This window comes from Rhinoderma darwinii, chromosome 1 (genome assembly GCF_050947455.1).
Source record: "Rhinoderma darwinii isolate aRhiDar2 chromosome 1, aRhiDar2.hap1, whole genome shotgun sequence".
In the NCBI taxonomy this organism is placed as follows: Eukaryota; Metazoa; Chordata; class Amphibia; order Anura; family Rhinodermatidae; genus Rhinoderma; species Rhinoderma darwinii.
The window spans coordinates 392,662,671-392,682,261 of record NC_134687.1 but is presented as its reverse complement, the minus strand read 5'-3'; the positions used below and the strand labels follow the sequence as shown (position 1 = coordinate 392,682,261).

Genomic DNA, 19,591 nt, shown 5'->3' with positions numbered 1-19,591 from the left:
AGGCAAAATACAAGCAGGATCTTCCTCCGAAGGAGGACTGGCCATGAAGCTACGGGACAGTGCATCAGCGTTAATATTTTTAGACCCAGCCCTATAGGTAACCAAAAAGTTGAATCTGGTAAAAAATAACGCCCATCGAGCTTGTCTCGGGTTTAACCTCCGGGCAGATTCTAGGAAAACCAGATTCTTGTGGTCGGTAAGGACCGTTACCTGGTGCCTAGCCCCCTCCAGGAAGTGGCGCCACTCTTCAAATGCCCAGTTAATGGCTAAGAGTTTGCGGTTGCCAATATCATAGTTACTCTCAGTGGGCGAAAACTTCCTGGAGAAGTAGGCACAGGGACGGAGATGGGTGAGGGACCTGGTACCAAATCGATAGCGCAATCGTATTCTCTATGAGGAGGTAACACTTCGGAGGCCTCCTTAGAGAACACATCAGCGAAGTCCTGAACAAACTCAGGTAGCGTGTTCACCTACTCAGGGGGAGAAATAGAATTAACAGAAAAACATGACGTCAAGCATTCATTACCCCATTTGGTAAGATCCCCAGTATTCCAGTTAAACGTGGGATTATGCAACTGCAACCAGGGAAGGCCTAAAACCAAATCGGACGATAATCCCTGCACCAACAGTACAGAGCACTGCTCCAAATGCATGGAGCCAACAAGGAGTTCAAAAACAGGGGTATGCTGTGTAAAATAACCATTAGCAAGAGGAGTGGAGTCGATACCCACTACTGGGACAGGTTTAGGCAAATCAATCAAAGGCATAGCTAGAGACATAGCAAATTCCACAGACATGATATTAGCAGAAGACCCTGAATCCACGAAGGCACTGCCGGTAGCAGACCTACCACCAAAAGAGACCTGAAAGGGAAGCAAGATTTTATTACGTTTCATATTTTCGGGAAATACCTGTGCGCCCAAGTAACCTCCCCGATGATCACTTAGGCGCAGAAGTTTTCTGGCTGCTTATTCCTACGCCTAGGACAGTTGTTTACTTGATGCTTGTCATCCCCACAATAGAAGCAGAGACCATTCTTCCTGCGGAACTCTCTACGTTGTTGGGGGGACACGGAGGCTCCGAGTCTTCCGTGGAAGAACGAAGCAACGGAACCTCGGGAGGCATCATGGGGGAGTCGGAGGAAAAAACACAAAAACGTTCAAGTTGTCGTTCCCTGAGACGTCGGTCAATTCGTACCGCTAAAGCCATAACCTGGTCTAAGGAGTCAGAAGAGGGATAGCTAACTAGCAGGTCTTTCAGGGCGTTCGACAGACCCAACCTAAACTGGCACCTTAAGGCAGGGTCATTCCACCGAGAAGCTACACACCACTTCCTAAAGTCAGAACAATACTCCTCAACAGGTCTTTTACCCTGACGTAAGGTCACCAGCTGACTCTCGGCAAAGGCAGTCTTGTCAGTCTCGTCATAAATGAGTCCGAGAGCAGAAAAGAAAAGATCAACGGAGGAAAGTTCAGGGGCGTCAGGAGCCAAGGAGAAGGCCCATTCTTGGGGCCCTTCCTGGAGCCGGGACATAATTATACCCACCCGCTGGCTCTCAGAACCTGAGGAGTGGAGCTTTAAGCGAAAATAGAGCCTACAACTCTCCCGAAAGGAGTGAAAAGTCTTCCGGTCCCCTGAGAACCGGTCAGGCAACTTGAGGTGGGGTTCAAGAGGTGAGGTGAGGGGCACTACCATGGTAGCATCAGGCTGGTTGACCCTCTGAGCCAGGGCCTGGACCTGTAGGGAGAGACCCTGCATTTGCTGAGCCAGGGTCTCAAGGGGGTCCATAGTAGTGTCAGGGACCAGGGTAGACTAGGTATATGGGCTTGTGATTATGTAATGATGGGGGTAGGGAAACAGACAAGTGAGCCCTAATCTACCCGCCACTCAGTCCCTGCCTACTTGCAATGACCCGCCCTAGGCGACGGGGTACAACTGGGCGACGGTCCCTACGCTCAATAAGTGCACGACAGACAAACAGACAAGGGTACAAAGAAGCTAAGGGAAATGGGGCAGTTGCCCACGGCAACACCGTGAGCAACAAGAGTGGTGAACGAGCCGTGTGCATGAGGCCTACGTAAGGCTGGATTCACACGAGCATGTTTGTTCAGTAAAGGACGGGACGTATTTCGACCGCAAGTCCCGGACCGAACACATTGCAGGGAGCCGGGCTCCTAGCAACATGAAAACATGATTACAGTTCGGGACAGTAGTTCCACGGAGAGGCAGGGACTCCTAGCATTGTACATAACTATGATGCTAGGAGCCCGGCTCCCTGCAGTGTGTTCGGTCCGGGATTTGCGGCCAAAATACGTTCCGTCCTTTACGGTCCGAACATGCTCGTGTGACTCAAGCCTAAGGGTTTTGTGGTCTCAAACAAAATGATGTGCTATGCTTTTCAGAGGTTCTGTAAGGTTTCTTGCTTATGTTATTATGTGGTTATAGTAGATTTGCTACTAAGGGATCACCAGGAGACAAGAAGAAGTTATTAGATTGAATAGTTACGAAGGTTAAGAAGGTGTGGCAGTTATATATATTATTAGTTGAAGTTCCATTTAGCCAAGTAGTATGAATGTATGTATATGTTTACATTTTTTTTTTATTCCAGGACTAACATCCATAACCTGCATTCAACATTTGCATACTATTGTGAAAAGGTTAAGAAGTGTGGAAAGTGAAGAAAGGTATTGTAGTATGTTTTGCATTTGCACCCATGTTGTTTTGCAATATTTAACTTTCATCTGTTGTTGAATTCATAATAACCATAAATGTTTTGAAAATAATCCTTGATACCTGACCTTTCAAGGAGTGGTTTGAAAAAGAACATAATGGCTGCGTTCACATCTGCGTCAGGGCTACGTTCTGACGTTCCGTCGAAATTTTCCGTCTGAACGGAGCCCTGACTAACACAAACAGAAACCAGAGGTTTCCGTTTCCATTACCATTGATTTCAATGGTGACTGATCCGGTGCAAATGGTTTCCGTTTGTCTCCACTGTTCAGGGGTTCCGTCGTTTTGACTGAATGAATACCGTAACGACCTCTGGTTTCCGTTTGTGTCAGTCAGGGCTCCGTTCCGACGGAAAGCTCCGGCGGAACGGAGCCCTGACGAAGATGTGAACGAAGCCTTAGATCAGTTTTCTTTTTTAGGATTACCTACTCATGCACATTATTTTCTTAAAGTAATGATTCCTCTGTTTAAAATAAATAAAATTAAAATTTTCCTCTTATCCCGTTAGTGACCGCCAATACGCCTTTTCACGGCGGCCACTAACAGGCTTTATTCTGATGCATATGCCTTTTCACGGCGCTGCATCAGAATAAAGCTGAGCCGCTGGGAGCAGTTAAAACTCCCTGTTCTCAGCTACCAGAGGTAGCTGAGAACTTGGGGCATCGCTGCTTGAGCGGGCGGATCGAAATCCCCCCGTTTAACCCCTTAGATGCGGCGCTCAATAGCGAGCGCCGCATCGAAGTGGTTTTGGAGAGAGGGAGGGAGCTCCCTCTCTCACCCCACTGGCACCCTGCTATGAGATCGCAGGGTGCCAGTGTCTTCTATGGCAGCCGGGGGCCTGGTAAAGGCCCCCAGGTCTGCCTGTAGTGGATGCCTGCTAGGCCATGCCTCTGGCATGACCCAGCAGACGCCTGTCCGTTGTAAATGGACAGGCAGTAATACACCTCAATACAGAAGTATTCCAATGACTTATAAAAGCGATTGGATAGTGAATTCCCCCAGTGGGACTAGTAAAACAATTTTTTTTAAAGTTTAATAAAGTTATTAATAAATAAATAAGTGGAAAAAAAAGGAAAACACACTTTTTCCCCTTACAAAATGAAATAATGAATGAAAAAAAAAAGTTACACATATTTGGTATCGCCGCGTCCGTAATGACACCACCTATAAAGCTATTATGTTATTTAACTTGCTCGGCGAACGCTGTAAAAAATAAAATAAAAAATAATGCCAGAATTGCTGTCTTCTGTTCATCCTGCCTTCAAAAAAAAAGTGATCAAAAAGTCGCATGTACTCCAAAATGGTACTGAAAGAAACTACAATTCGTCCCACAAAAGAAAAAGCCCTCATATAGCTGCATCGGCAGAAAAATAAAAAAAAGTTATGCCACTTCAAATATGGAGACACAAAAACACAATTTTTTTTAAAAAAAAGGGTTTTTACTGTGTAAAAGAAGTAAAACATATATATAGAAACCTATATAAGTTTGGTATCAACGCAATTGTAACGGCCCGCTGAATAAAGTCATGTTATTTATACCACACGATAAAGAGAGTAAATTAAAGACATAAAAATGGCGACATTGCTGTTTTTTTTTCTTTTATGCCACAAAAAAAGTTAATAAAAGTTAATCAATAAATGATATGTACCCCAAAATGGTGCTATTAAAATACACAACTTGTTCCGCAAAAAACAAGACCTTATACAACTATGTAGACGCAAAAATAAAAAAGCTATAGCTCTTGGAATGCGACGATTGAAAAACGTAAAAAATAGCTTGGTCAAAGAGGTTAAATACTACACATCAATTTTGTTGTTGTTTTATCTATTGATTATTACAAGTATAAGTTAACCTTTTAACAGGTTGCTTTACAATTGGGGGAGCAACTATCTGAGCCAACACAGATAAAGAGTGATGCGAAAAGAGTAAGAAGTTGAGGACATGGGAGAGTGAAGGAACGTCTGTGACCAAGTATTTTTGCTAGTTGTAGCCAAAATAAATGTATGTGGCCTTTTTAAAGAAATGAACACTTAAATCTGGGATTGTGTAGAATTCTGTGGTTAAATAGTGGATACTGACTATACACAGTCTATAGACAAGTTTGGTAGCAGCAGGGCATGTACACACGACCTATTTTCAGACGTAATTCAGCCGTTTTACAAATCGAATTACGCCTGAAAAGACGGCTCCATTACGTCTGCAAACATCTGCCCTCTGCTTGCAATGGGTTTTACAATGTTCTGTTCAGACGAGTTGTAATTTTACGCGTCGCTGTCAAAAGACGACACGTAAAAATACGCCCGTGTCAAAGAAGTGCATGTCACTTCTTGGGACGTTATTGGAGCCGTTTTTCATTGACTCCAATGAAAAACAGCTCAAATTACGTCCGTAAAAGACGCCGCGAAAAACGTGAGTACTTGCAAAAACGTCCGAAATTCAGGATCTGTTTTCGCCTGAAAATAGCTCTGTAATTTCAGACGTATTTTGCGTTTACGTGTGAACATACCCTAAGAGTCATGCACATCACAGAGCTGTATGCTTCGAGCCTGTATGGGCCTTTACACAGGCCGTACGGCTCCCTACTACAGAGCTGCACACGCTGTTTACTACGGAGCTGCACAGGCTCCATTAGGAACCATATGTACAGAGCTATCCTCTAAAAGCCATGCCATAGGTCTAGTGGGTACGCGACAGGCACCCAGTTTACAGGCTGTCTCCACACACCACAGTATATATGATTTTTGAAATTTTGTGGAAAGTCCATTATAATACCGTGACAGATGGCCACATTATCCAGCGAAGTCCGCCTCTTCCTCTAGAAATGTGAGCAGAGAGCCAGGTTAAGAAAATGACTCCTTTCTCTGAGATCTATCCTTCCCGCAGAGGAAGGACTGAGTACAGGTCCTGCTGTATTTGTATGCCTGTGTGTCTACATGTGTTTTTATGTGGATCTGTTTGCTTGTGTGTGTACTTAGGTGTATATATTTGGATGCGTGCATGTCTGTATACTTTTGAGAATTCCCTTTATAAAAATCAGTGTTAGGGTCTATACACATGTCCCATTTTTCTGGAGGGATTTTTGCAAAACCACAGCATGTAAATAAGCCATAACACTGATTTTTATTACTGTTATGAAATTGCAAGTTGAGCGATTCCCCAAAGGCTGCTGGAGACTTCCGGGACAGAGCGTGAAAATAAAACCGCATCCTCAAATCCGTCACAACTCTGATCGACAGAGTCTAAGGCTACTCTAAGTTTTTTCGCCAGAGCCGACCGCAAGGTGGGATGGTCTTTGCTGCATAGAATCCAGGTTGTTTTATCAGAGTTCAGTGTTGGATAAGAGGTGCAATGCAGGCAAACCTGAACAGGAACCAGCCAACCAGAGGGTAAACAAAAAGTCCAAAACAGAGCAATTGGAAATCAGGTACAGCAGAGGTCAGAACAAGCCGTGAGCATATAATCCAAATCGGTAAACAAGGGTTTAACGATAGACAAGTCGAGGTCAGTTTCTAAGAAGTCCAGAAGTACAGGGAGTGTCAGAGCTTGATCAGAACACCAGAAGACTAGGAAAATCACAGGCAAAGACCAGGTGGAGGAAGCCAGATATAAATACAATCTCACACCTAATTGGCAGAAAGACAGAGAGAAGAGATAGGCTCAAAGTTAAACAGAACCGCCCAGAAGCTAGAACAGTAGTCATGGGGTCTTAAGGGAGCTGGTGTTTTCCTAACAATTACGCATTACAGTGGTAGTTCTACCATAGACATTTAATGTGCAAATGGTGGGAGTCTAATTGCTGAGACTTGAGAAGAAGGGTCCGTTGACAGTCATTTTAGTCATGTACATGAATGGTAGGTTACAAAAACAGCCTAGAGACAATTGGGGGGAATATATTAAGACTGGCATTTCAAACGCTAACCTTAAAGTTATTTACGTTTGCAGAAAATGCACCAAATATATTAACAGGTGTCACGAAGGGTCTGTGGACCCACTGAGCCATACCGCCTTGGCGGTAAGGCAGCTGGCCAACAGGGAGCAGGTGAGAGTCTATAGTTCTATAGGTACCTGTGGCAGCTCAGACAGCAGCAGGGAAGGCTTGGCTGGGACTAGGTAGCAGGCGGACGTCAGGCGAGGTGAAGCAGGTCAGACGTGGATGTAGCGCAGCATGACTTTGGCACAGCTCAGCGCTAGACCAGGAATGTATGGATTGCTAGGAACAGGAACTGGAAACAGGTATAGGTACAGGGACAGGGACTGGAACAGGAAACATACTAGGAGGCCATCACATAAACAAACTAGGGAACACAACAACGCTCAGGCATTGAGCTAGGGGGCTGGACCCCTCTTAGAGTCCAGGGTACTCACGGGTCAAAGTTCATCCACGAGGTCCGGTGCGCAAGCTGCCCCTTTAAAAGCGGGCACGAGCATGCGCGCACCCTACGGGATCCGGCTGAGGTGAGTGGACACGAGTTCTGGCGTCTCCTGAGGAGGAGGCTGGGGCCAGCACTTGCCGACTTGTGGCTGCAGCTGTCAGGGGGAGGTTGGAGCTGACAGCCCGCAGCCACGGACATTACAACAGGTGTACACCTCTTAATATATTTGGCACATCTTTGGCTGTCTGTGCGACAGAAATGCAATCTACGCCTGCTGTGTCAAGTGTAGATTTCCGCCACTTCTGCCATTAAATCTGACATTTCGTTGGAGGCCCCGCCCACTTAGGATAAACCAGACCCCCTGTTGTGGCAATAAAAGTAAAAAGTCACAAATTGGAGTACAGCTATCACATGCGCCAAAATTTGCCTAAACCGTTTCATTTATTCCCCACAGGGTTTCCATTGAGTTCAATGTGTGTTACCATGCACTAAGCATGGTGAATGTGTCTGCGGAACCCATTCTCACAATTATGGGGTCCCAGTGTCAAAACATATTATGGCATTTCTTGTAGATTCAATAGCACTTTGTGTAGCTGCATTAACTGTACTGCGTGTGGGTGGTGGCATGAATTGTTCTGGGGTGATTGTGGGTGGCAGCATTAATTGAATGGTGGGTGGGTGGTGGTATTGTGTTGTGGCTAGTTCCATGAAATGAACATTGACGGCATATTGCATTAATTAGACACTGAATAGCGGCATTAATTGATTAATAATTGTATGGGGGTATTCATTTAGCACTGTATTGGGGTATTAAAGGAAAGGTGTCATGAATTGTTTTTTTGTTTTTGTTTTTATTTAATAAAATTTTATGTACTTTATTTTTTCTCATAAAATGTTTTTTTTTATTAACACTTTACTGGGGGCTGCCATGTTTTATTTCATCTGTGTATGTGTTTCTTAACGACACATACACAGATGAAATATGGCAGCTACAGGCCATAGGACATAACGAACGGGAGACGTTCATTATGTCCTCTGCCTCTGCCATCTCGCTCTGTACTGCGCATGCGCAGTTCAGGGTTACCGAGCATAGAAGCTGGTTTGTAGGGGGAAAGCCGGCGTCATTTTGAAGAAGACCGGCTGCAGGTAAGGTGTGTGCTTGTGCGTGCGCGCAGGTTTGTTTGTGTGGGGTGGTTGGGTATTGTCTGGTGGGTGGTCTGTGTGCGGCGCGATTGCACGTGTGGGGGGTTGCTCAACGGAGCAGCAGTGCTCGCCGCTGTTCCCTCAAAACAGCTGATTGGCAGCTATGTAGGATCAGCAGCACACGAGCACTGCTGCTCCTTCACAGTTGCTTCTTCACAGTTGCTTATCTGCTGTTTTGTAGGATCAGCGGCTAGCACAGCTGCTCCTTCGAACGCCCCCCCCCCCCACATAAACCCTCCAAACAAGCAGGTAAGCTGTGTGTGTGCCTGTGTGGGGGGCGCTCGATGGAGCAGCGGTGCTCACCGCTGTTCCTTCAAAACAGCTGATTGGCGGCTGTTTTGAAGGATCAGTGGCGAGCACCGCAGCTCTGTCGTTCCTTGCTCCTACTGTGAACCTCCATGTAACTACATGGCAATTCACAGTAGGAGCAAGGAATGAAGAAGCAGCGGCATATTACAAACTTTTTTGGGGTTTTGCAGGTTCCACTGGACTGTTTGGACTTCGTCGTAGATTCGTTGGACTACTTCGATGATCTACTTTTTTTTTTTTTAAATAAAATAGTGAAAGAGGGTTGTGTGGGAGAGTTATTATTTTCTTATGTCTCTGTGTTTTTTTTAATACTTTAATATTAGCGCCTTAGTAATGCCAGTTGTCTGTTTGACGACGTCCATTACTTAGGCGGGGCTTTGTGTTAGCCTGTAAAACAAGCTAGCACTAACCCCCCATTATTACCCCGGTACCCACTGCCACTAGGGGTATCGGGAAGAGCCGAGTACGTTCCAGTACCCAACCATCTGTAGTGATGGTATTAGTATTAGGCTCGGAAGGGCCAAAAACAGTGGCCCTTCCTACCCTGGTAATGCTAGGCTGTGGCCGTTTTATTGTTTCTGTCTGGTTATGAAAATGGGGTGGAGCACTTTTTTAAAAAGTGAATAAATTGCTGAAAACAATGTGGGGTCCCCCCCATTTTCATAACTAGCCATACACAATGAAACCGTAGCAGCCTAGCAATACCAGGGTGGGAAGAGCCACTGTTTTTGACCCTTCCCAGCCTGATAATACCAGTCTGCGGCCACCCCAGTGCCCAACCATTACTACAGAGGGTCGGTTTCTGGATCGTACCCGGCTCTTCCCGATACACCTGGTGATGGTGGGTACCGGGGTAATAATGGGGGGTTACTACTAGCCTTTTTACTGGCTAACACTAAGCCCCGCCTTAGTAATGGACGTCATCAAACAGACAACTGCCATTACTAAGGTGGTAATAAAGTATTAAAAAACAGATATAACTTCCTGTTTACACAGACCTTGCTGGCGCTGATTTTGATGCGGAAATCACGTCTGAATCCGCGCCATAAAACCCCCGAAATCTCCCTGCATTGATTTCAATGGGAGGCAGGGGCGTTTTCTTCCTGGGTGGCTTTTGACCGCTCACAGGGGGAAAAAAAGCGGAATTTCCTTTCCTGACGCTTCCGCCTCTGACTTACCACTGAAATCTTTTTGGAGGCGTTTTTAGTGGCGTCTTTTCCCAGGGTTCTTGCATTAGCCTCAATGACCGCGGACGAAAACTGCCACGAATACAGCGGAAAAAAGTGCAGGCAGTTTAAAATCGGCTTCAAAATTCCTGAAGGAATTCTGAGGCACATTTTTTTTCTGCTTGCAAAAAACTCTGTGTGAACAGGGCCTAAGGGTGTATTCACACAGTGCAGTTTTGCTGCGTCTTTCCCGCACGCCTGAAAACCACATCGATTAGCGCATGCGTTTTTACCACAATTTTTTCAATGCAGTTTTCAGTTGCGTGGCGATAATGCGGCAAAACTGCACTGTTAGAATACACCCTAAGAAAATATTTTTTTATTCAAATAAAAACTGCCCCACACAACCCTCATAGACATTTTTTTTTTTTTAAATGTAGATCATTGAAGTAGTCCAACGTATCTACGACGTAGTCCAAACGGTCGAGCAGAACCTGCAAAATTAAAAAATAAAGTTAGCAGTATAAAAAATAAAAATCTTCTCACCTACAGCAACTTCTGTCTTCTACCTGCACCGCAATAGAAACTAGACGCCAATAAAAAAATAATTCCCTTAGGGCATGTGCACACGCCGCTCAAAAAAACCCACATATAAACGTGTAAAATGCATTAGCATTTCTAGTGAAGCGCCTTTTAAAATACAGGCGTTTTTCATGTGTTTTCTGACGCATTTTGCGTAATTAGGAGTCCCAATGACTATGGGAACATTTGGCGCACTTTACGTGCCAAAGAATTGACAAGACGCTTCTTTTTTTCTGCAACGTGTTTTTTAAAAACGCTCACGTAAAAAAAACGTGTTGTATGTAACAACGGCGCACAATCCCATTGATGTAAATGGGAAGCTTAGTCAAGTGTTTTTTTACGCGTCGTTCAAGGGGCGTTTTACACGTTTTGTGCGTGCTTTTTGCACGGTTTTTGGAGCGTAATTATGAGTCCCATAGACTGTGGGAACATTTGGCACGCTTTACATGCCAAAGAATTGACAAGACACTTCTTTTTTTCCGCAACACGTTTTTTAAAAACGCTTGCGTGAAAAAAATTGTGTTGTCTGTACTAGCGGCGCGCTTTCCCATTGATGTAAATGAAAAGCTTAATGAAGCGTTTGATGCATTCTTTGGTGTGTAAAATGCGCCACATTTTTTTTTCATTTGCAACACATTCCCTTTAAGGCATTGTATGGCAATAATAATTGGGAGAAAACTGAACCTCCACATTGGAGACATAAATGTTCTCGTGATTGATTTATGCGTGAATTTGCACTTATGACAACATCAAAATGTTATATTTTGCCAGCTGAGTACATTTGTGTAAGATCATGATGGAACCTAGTTATGGAGATACATGGTTCAATGTTATTTGACTAGTGGGTACTAGGCTTAGAAAGGTCGAGACAGTAGAGGAGAAAAAAACACAAATCGCACATAGTGCATCAAATTATATAGTAAAAACTCAACTGTCACTCAAATTTAATAATTTATTTAATAGATTTTGTCTGCGGAGCTCAATATGTGGGGAGAACTATTCAACCCCTTCACTGCAGACTTAACCCCTTAACGACCGGCGTATAGTGTTTTTACGTCGGCCGTTCAGGGTAGTTCTTCTGAAGCGCCGCCTTTTCACGTCGGCACTTCAGAAGAACTTTCCCTGCATTGTGCGGGGTGCTGCTGAAGCCCGGGCTGTTAGTAACAGCCTCGGGCTTCAGGGCAACGATCGGAGACCACTAGCAGTGGTCTCCGATCATATTTACCCCCTCAAATACGGCGCTCAATAGCGAGCGCCGCATCTGAGTGATTTTAGAGGGAGGGGGCTCCCTCTCTCATCCCACTAACAGCGGCCCCCAGGTCTTCCTTTAGTAATTCCCTGTTAGGCCTTATTCACACGACAGGGTCCCGCCTGAGCCTGAGTGTCGGCCGATAAAATCGGCCGTTTTTCCCCGCCGGTTTACATTGGTTTTGCATCCGTTCCGGGCCGGGCATAGCTGGACAGTGACATCAGGGGCAACTCCTGAAGGGGAATCCCCATGTGGCCGGTGATTCCACTTCAGGAAAAGCCCCTGTAGTCTGTGTCCATTTATGGACACTGAACGTTACTGGCTTCTCCTGGTGTGGAATCCCCGGTCACAGAGTGTTCGGGGATTCTGCTTCAGTAGTTTCCTCTGATGTCACTGCCCAGATATGGACAGAGACATCAAGCGCTTTGTCCTGGAGCGGATTCTCCGAACACACGGGGATTCCGCTCCTTCAGGGAGCTAAAGTGTGGCTAGCACATAGCAGAGCAGGGAGATACCTCCCTGCTCTGCTATAGTGGCGTCGCTACAGTAGTAGCAGCAGCTGCTAGCGGCGCCATCGGCCATGGAAGGTGTCGCTAGGCCAGGGCGCTTTAAAACAAGCAGGGGAAGGGAGCCAGCGCAGTGCTCCCTTCCACCTGCTGTACACCCCGGCCCTGCCACACAGTGTATAAACTTACCTCCAGCGTACAGCCATTCGTCTGAATGGCATAAACTCCTCCTCCTCACATGCACTCTGCGCTGTGAGGAGGGAGGGAGCGACGGAATACATGGCCATCACTCGGGACACATTCCGGTGATGGCCGTGTATTACCCGGCCCCATAGACTTCTATGGGGGCCGGGTAAACGGTCGAAAATAGGACGTCACATTTTTTGACGGCCAGGTTTGCCGGGCCGTCAAAAAATCGGTCATGCGAATAGCCCCATTAGGGGTCTATTGATCCTACTGCAGCCGGATGACTCATCCAAACACCTCTGCATGACTCATCCAAACCCCTCTGCATGACTCATCGAAACACCTCTGCATGACTCATCCATGGCTCATCCAAACACCTCTGCATGACTCATGCATGACTCATCGAAACACCTCTGCATGGCTCATCCATGACTCATCCAAACACCTCTACATGACTCACCAATGACTCATCCAAACACCTCTGCATGACTCATCCAAACCCCTCTGCATGACTCATCCAAACACCTCTGCATTACTCATCCAAACACCTCTGCATTACTCATCCATGACTCATCCAAACACCTCTGCATTGCTTATCCATGACTCATCCAAGCACCTCTGCATTACTCATCCATGACTCATCCAAACACCTCTGCATGACTCATCAAGGACTCATCCAAACACCTCTGCATGACTCATCCATGACTCATCCAAACACCTCTGCATTGCTCATCCATGACTCATCCAAATACCTCTGCATGACTCATCAAGGACTCATCCATACACCTCTGCATGACTCATCACGGACTCATCCAAACACCTCTGCATGACTCATCCATACACCTCTACATGACTCATCCATGACTCATCCAAACACCTCTGCATGACTCATCCAAACCCCTCTGCATGACTCATCCAAACACCTCTGCATTACTCATCCAAACACCTCTGCATTACTCATCCATGACTCATCCAAACACCTCTGCATTGCTTATCCATGACTCATCCAAGCACCTCTGCATTACTCATCCATGACTCATCCAAACACCTCTGCATGACTCATCAAGGACTCATCCAAACACCTCTGCATGACTCATCCATGACTCATCCAAACACCTCTGCATTGCTCATCCATGACTCATCCAAATACCTCTGCATGACTCATCAAGGACTCATCCATACACCTCTGCATGACTCATCACGGACTCATCCAAACACCTCTGCATGACTCATCCATACACCTCTACATGACTCATCCATGACTCATCCAAACACCTCTACATGACTCATCCAAACACCTCTGCATTACTCATCCATGACTCATCCAAACACCTCTGCATTGCTCATCCATGACTCATCCAAGCACCTCTGCATTACTCATCCAAGCACCTCTGCATTACTCATGCATGACTCATCCAAACACCTCTGCATAACTCATCCAGCTAATACACTAAATAATTCTTCATAATACCAAAAGGAATAAAAAAAAAAGTCAATACATGCTCAAGGAAACAAGGGCATTATTAAGATTTCCAAAAATACTTGTCCAATAAAATCAGTTAAATGTACAAAAAAACATAATAATAAATAAAGTGCCATAGTATTAAAGCGACCCTCCAGTCCCTCGACAACATTTTAAATATGACCGGGTATATGGAGTTATATTACCAGGTGCCCTCCAGTTGCGCCCCTCTGCCGTGGATCTGCATTTTTGGGGTCCCTGCTGTGTTGCCCCAACATGGCTGCAGCGCCTCTTAGGCTGGATTCACACGAACGTGGCGTTTTTGCGGACGCAAAAACCACTTGACAGCTCCGTGTGTCATCCGTGTATGATGCGCGGCTGCGTGATTTTCACACAGCCGCCATCATAGAGATGAGGCTAGTCGACGTCAGTCACTGTCCAGGGTGCTGAAAGAGTTAACTGATCGGCAGTAACTCTTTCAGCACCCTCGACAGTGAATTCCGATCACTATATCGAGCAACCTGTTAAAAAAAAAAAAAGAGGTTTGTACTTACCGAGAACTTCCCGGCCGTTGCCTTGATGATGCGTCCTTGGTGACGCGTCCTTGGTGACGCGCCTCTCTTGACATCTGGCCCCACCTCCCTGGATGACGTGGCAGTCCATGTGACCGCTGCAGCCTGTGCTTGGCCTGTGATTGGCTGCAGCTGTCACTTGGACTGAATTGTCATACCGGGAGGTCAGACTGGAGGAAGAAGCCGGGAGTTATCGGTAAGTCAGAACTTCTTTTTTTTTTTACACGTTCATGTATATTGGGATCGGAAGTCACTGTCCAGGGTGCTGAAACAGTTTAACTCTTTCAGAACCCTGGACAGTGACTATCTCCTGACGTCGCGTACCGGAAATTTTTTTGCCGAGTTCGGCCGAACCCGGTGAAGTTCGGTTCGGTTGTCCGGGTTCACTCTTCTCAAAGACACTCCATTTGGATGTTTGTAAACCGAAAAGCACGTGGTGCTTTTCTGTTTACATTCATCCTTTTGACAGCTGTTGCGCGAATCACGCAGTTCACACGGAAGTGCTTCCGTGCGGCATGCGTGGTTTTCACGCACCCATTGACTTCAATGGGTGCGTGATGCGTGCAAAACGGCGATAGAACGGACATGTCGTGACTTTTTTTCAGCGGACTCACGCTGAGGAAAAATCACGGACATGTCTGCACGGCCCCATAGACACATATAGGTCCGTGCAAAGCGCCTGCAAATCACGCGCGTTGCACGGACGTTTTTCCCGTTCGTCTGAATAAAGCCTTAGACTACAAGTCTGAGACACTCCCACTGTTCTCAGATTGGTCAGAGCTGCTTACGTGAGTTAGGGCAACACAGTTACGGATCCACGGCAGAGGGGCGCAACTGGAGGGCTCTATGTAATATAACTCCATATGCCCTGTGACATTTATAATTTTTTTTTCTGTAAATATATTAAATTAAGTATTAGTATACTGTAAAATCTGTCATAAAAACAAATAAGTACATTACACTGATGAACAATTGCATAGGCTGCATTGTTTATCATATATAGATTAAAATAGTAATATGGGCAATGAAAGTACCGATATGACTGAAATATAGTTGCTCTACCAAAGGAGTCATGGCCACTGGATGAATTCCAGGTCCAAGATCTGGGTTTATTGAATGATAGAAGGCGACACAAGAGCAAAGCTTCCAGGTAGTCATGGAGACCAGCTGACATCTAGCAGGCTATGGCCTGGGAGGGACAAAGGGTTTTGGTTGTCAAACCAGTGGCAAGATGATCACAGACAACCATGAAACAGATCAAATGATAAGTAATGGTAAGGTGAGTGGTGAACAATATGTGGTAACTGCTTAAAGTGTAACTAAACGTTTGACAAACTTCTGACATGTCATAGTAGAAAGTCTATGAGCCCGTACTCCGATGCATCGGTTTTCCGGAAAAAGCTGAACAAACACGAAGCGGCTGAGTGCTCACACGAGCACTTCTGCCGATTCGTTTTAGCGATGGGTGGGGGACTCAGTGCTCGGACCCCCACCAATCAAAACTTCTGACATGTCACTATGACATGTCAGAAGTTTGTCAAACGTTTAGTTACACTTTAAGACAGACCTAGTCAACTCGTTCAGGTGCATTAACCCCTTTAGGACACAGCCTGTTTTGGCCTTGTGGACACAGATGATTTTTTCAAATCTGACGTATCACTTTATGTGGTAATAACTTTGGAATGCTTTTACCTATCCAAGCGATTCTGAGATTGTTTTTTCGTGACGTATTGTATTTCATGTTAGTGAAAAAATTTGGTCGGTAAATTCAATATTTTTTTGTGAAAAACTTCACATTTTAGCAAAAATTTGCATTTTCTAAATTTAACCCCTTAGTGATTAGCCCATTTTAGGCCCTAATGACCAAGCTATTTTATTCGTTTTTCTATAGTCGCATTCAAAGAGCTATAACTTTTTTATTTTTTCGTCTACATAGCTGTATGAGGACTTGTTTTTTGCGGGATTAGTTTTACTTTTTAATAGCACCATTTTAGGGTACATATAATTTTTTTATTAACTTTTTTATTAACTTTTTTTGGGGGGATTATAAAAAAAACCTGAAATTCCACCATTGTTCTATGCGTTTTTAAATTGACACCGTTCACTGTGCGGCGTAAATAACATGTTACCTTTATTCTATGGGTTGGTACGATTACGGCGATACCACATATGTAGAGGTTTTTTATGTTTTACGACTTTTGCACAATAAAAACACTTTTGAACTAAAATAATTTGTTTTTGCATCGTCTCTTTCCAAGAGCCGTAACTTTTATTTTTCCATCAATGTAGTGATTTTTTGGGCTTGTTTTCTGCGGGATGAGATGTAGTTTTGATTGGTACTGTTTTGGGGTGCATGGGACTTATAGATTCATTTTTATTATGACTTTTTTGAGGGGCAATGGAAAAAAATTGCAATTTCGCCATTGTTTTTTGCGTTTTTTTTTTTTACGGTGTTCACCTTGCGGTTTAAATTACATATTAACTTTATTAATGGAGTCATTATGGTCGCGGCGATACAATATATGTGTACTTTTATTTATTTTTTACACTTTTACTAAATAAAACCACTTTTTATGGGGAAAAAATTGTTTTATTTATTTTTTTACTGTCATTTTTATTAATAATCTTTACTGTCACGATCTGTGGGTATGTGGAACCACTAGGCCGCACCGCCGTAGTGGAGTAGCAGCTTGCCAAACAACAATGTAGCAAATCTATACAAAGTCCAAGCACAAGGGTACCTGTAATAGTCCAGACAGTAGCAGTGGCTAGGCACAGATAGTACTTAGACAGCAGGTGATTCAAAACGTGGCAGGAGGTACCAGGCGTGGCAGAGAACACCAGACATGGTGTAAGACTGCAGATGGCACAACAGGACTCCAACACTAGAGAGGGCACTGGAACAAATTCAGCATAGGATACAGGTAGCAGGACACGGGAACACTGGGAACAGGATACGACTAAGGGACCATTTGCAAGACTAACATAGGTGTAAAAACAACGCTCAGGCAAGGAGTGAAAGGGCTGGGCCCCTTTTATAGTCCAGGATTATTGGGGCTAATTAGTAACATATTTTCATGTGCGTGTGCTGGCCCTTTAAGGCCGGGCATGAGCATGCGCGCACCCTACGGGACACTGCAGTGCGGAGCAGAAGTGAATGCTGGCGTCTCCTAGGGAGGAGATGCCGGCCATAACTCACAAGTCCATGGCCGCGGCCGTCGAGGGGTGAGTAAAAACGACGGTCCGCGGGCCGTGGATGTTACACCCACGTCTGTCTATTCAGAACATGGACCCCCACAAGTGTTCTTGAAATCAAAAATAAATGTGGGCACTGCATTTATTAGTAGATAAATCCAACACCTGCGGCCTAAGCCACCCCTGAATTAGTAGAAGTCGTGCATTTTAGCAATGATTACAAGAATAAATAGAGGATGTATTTCCTTTTTCTTATGACTATGTCCTGCCACATACAGCTGTTACATTCCTAATTCTGAACCGTGATATGGGCATGATATATATTTTTTGGAGGATCTTTAATAATCGAGCTTTTCATTATCAATACACCATGGGCTTTGTTACCGTTTTGTTCAGGTTTTTATTGGACCTGGAAAACCCGACAATTCTTTTGGAAATACTGACATCATTTTGCGGATTAGTGATCCTTTACTGTTCCTATAGATGGTTTTGGACACTGCCCCTTTATATATACGTTAACCGATTGGTTGTTTTGTGCACATAGCGGTTCCTACCTTGCCGGGCAGGGGCCTGTTATGGTGTACCACGTCACTTGGCACGTTCGTCCCTCATATAGGGATTGATGGAGCCAAAGAGACGTTGTACAACCAGTCACTGAAAAAAAAAACCTTGTCATGACAGCCCTACAGGTGTTCTTCTATCTAGTGAACAGACTCGAGTTTGACACATAGTTGGATACATTTTCCTCAGTTTTTTTGAAGATATTGCCCATCACTCCAATACAGTTTATTTTTTCCTCTCTGACTGATTTTATATTGACAGAATTCTGTCCACAATGACATCATAATGGTACAGATGCGGAACAACGGCTTCTTTAGCAAGACATAGTCATAAGTACAGGCAAATACGTATATAATGACATGCATCCGTTAGGAATACACGGCTTAACTTCTCTTTTGTATGGCGCTTAAATTTATTAATGTGGCATATTTCTAACAAAATAACCTTCTACCACATGTCTCCCCTATTTCATGTGGTAATGTAATAAGAATTTGAAGAAAACATTATAAACCCATAGTGTCTGAAATAATACCCATTATTTCCTCCTTTAAATTTTTTGGGTTCGCATGCTCACTACACCACTAGATGAATACCTTTAGGGGTCTGGTTTTTAAAATGGGGTAATTTCTAGGTGGTTTTTTATTTTTTCCAGGCAGCTCAATTCCTCTAAATGAATGATATGGGGCCTAAAATTTATTCAATTGTGCCCAGAAAGCTAAATGGTTCTCCCTTTCTTTTTTGCCCAGCCACACGTCTAATAAGCAGATTTAGGCCACAATGGGGGTATTATTGAAAACAGGAGAAACAGGGTGATAGATTTTGGGGTGTGTTTCTTCATTCTCATGTTCGCTTTACAAAGAAATCTGTCTTTGAAATGACACATTTGTGAAAAAAGTGGAATATTTTTTTTTTTCACCTGCTTTGCATGAATTCTTACAAAAAAAACTATAGGCTCAAAATACTTACTACACTCCTAGATAAAGACCTTAAAGGGTGTAGTTTTCAAAATGGGGGTTTCCATCATTCTGACACCTATGAGCCTCTGAAAACCTGGCTTGGTGCAGGAAAACAAAATGTACTTCAAATTTAATAAAATTATTATTAAATTTGTACGTCTTCTAAATTGCTCAAAATGTTTTTTATTTTTTCAAAAGTGCTGCCAAAATAGAGTAAAGAGATGGAAATATATATTTAATATTAAAAATACGTACAGTATGTACATAAGTGACATATTGCAGTTAATTTTTACAAAATGTTATCAATTTTTGTATTTTTTAATTAATTTACGCAAATCGTATCAGTCTACTTTTACCACTAAAATAAAGTACAACGTGTGACAATAAACAATGTCAGAATTACTTGGATATATAAAACTATTGGAGTTATTCTCAGATAACGTCAGACATACCAGATTTGACAAATCTGGTTTGGTCATTAAGGTCCACACGAGCTTGGTCATTAAGGGGTTAAAGAAGTGCATATTAGAAATGGAAAAT

At 44.1% G+C, this 19,591-nt stretch overlaps 1 protein-coding gene across 2 annotated transcripts in view; it reads left to right on the top strand.

Moving 5' to 3' along the window:
* The window catches only part of FANCC (FA complementation group C), a 334,367-nt gene that overhangs the window by 294,935 nt on the left and 19,841 nt on the right, over positions 1–19,591 (top strand). For both annotated transcript variants that reach the window (XM_075852374.1, XM_075852382.1), the window contains one exon: positions 2,609–2,684. In XM_075852374.1, coding sequence (XP_075708489.1) covers positions 2,609–2,684 — 76 coding nt within the window. The remainder of the gene's footprint in view (positions 1–2,608; positions 2,685–19,591) is intronic.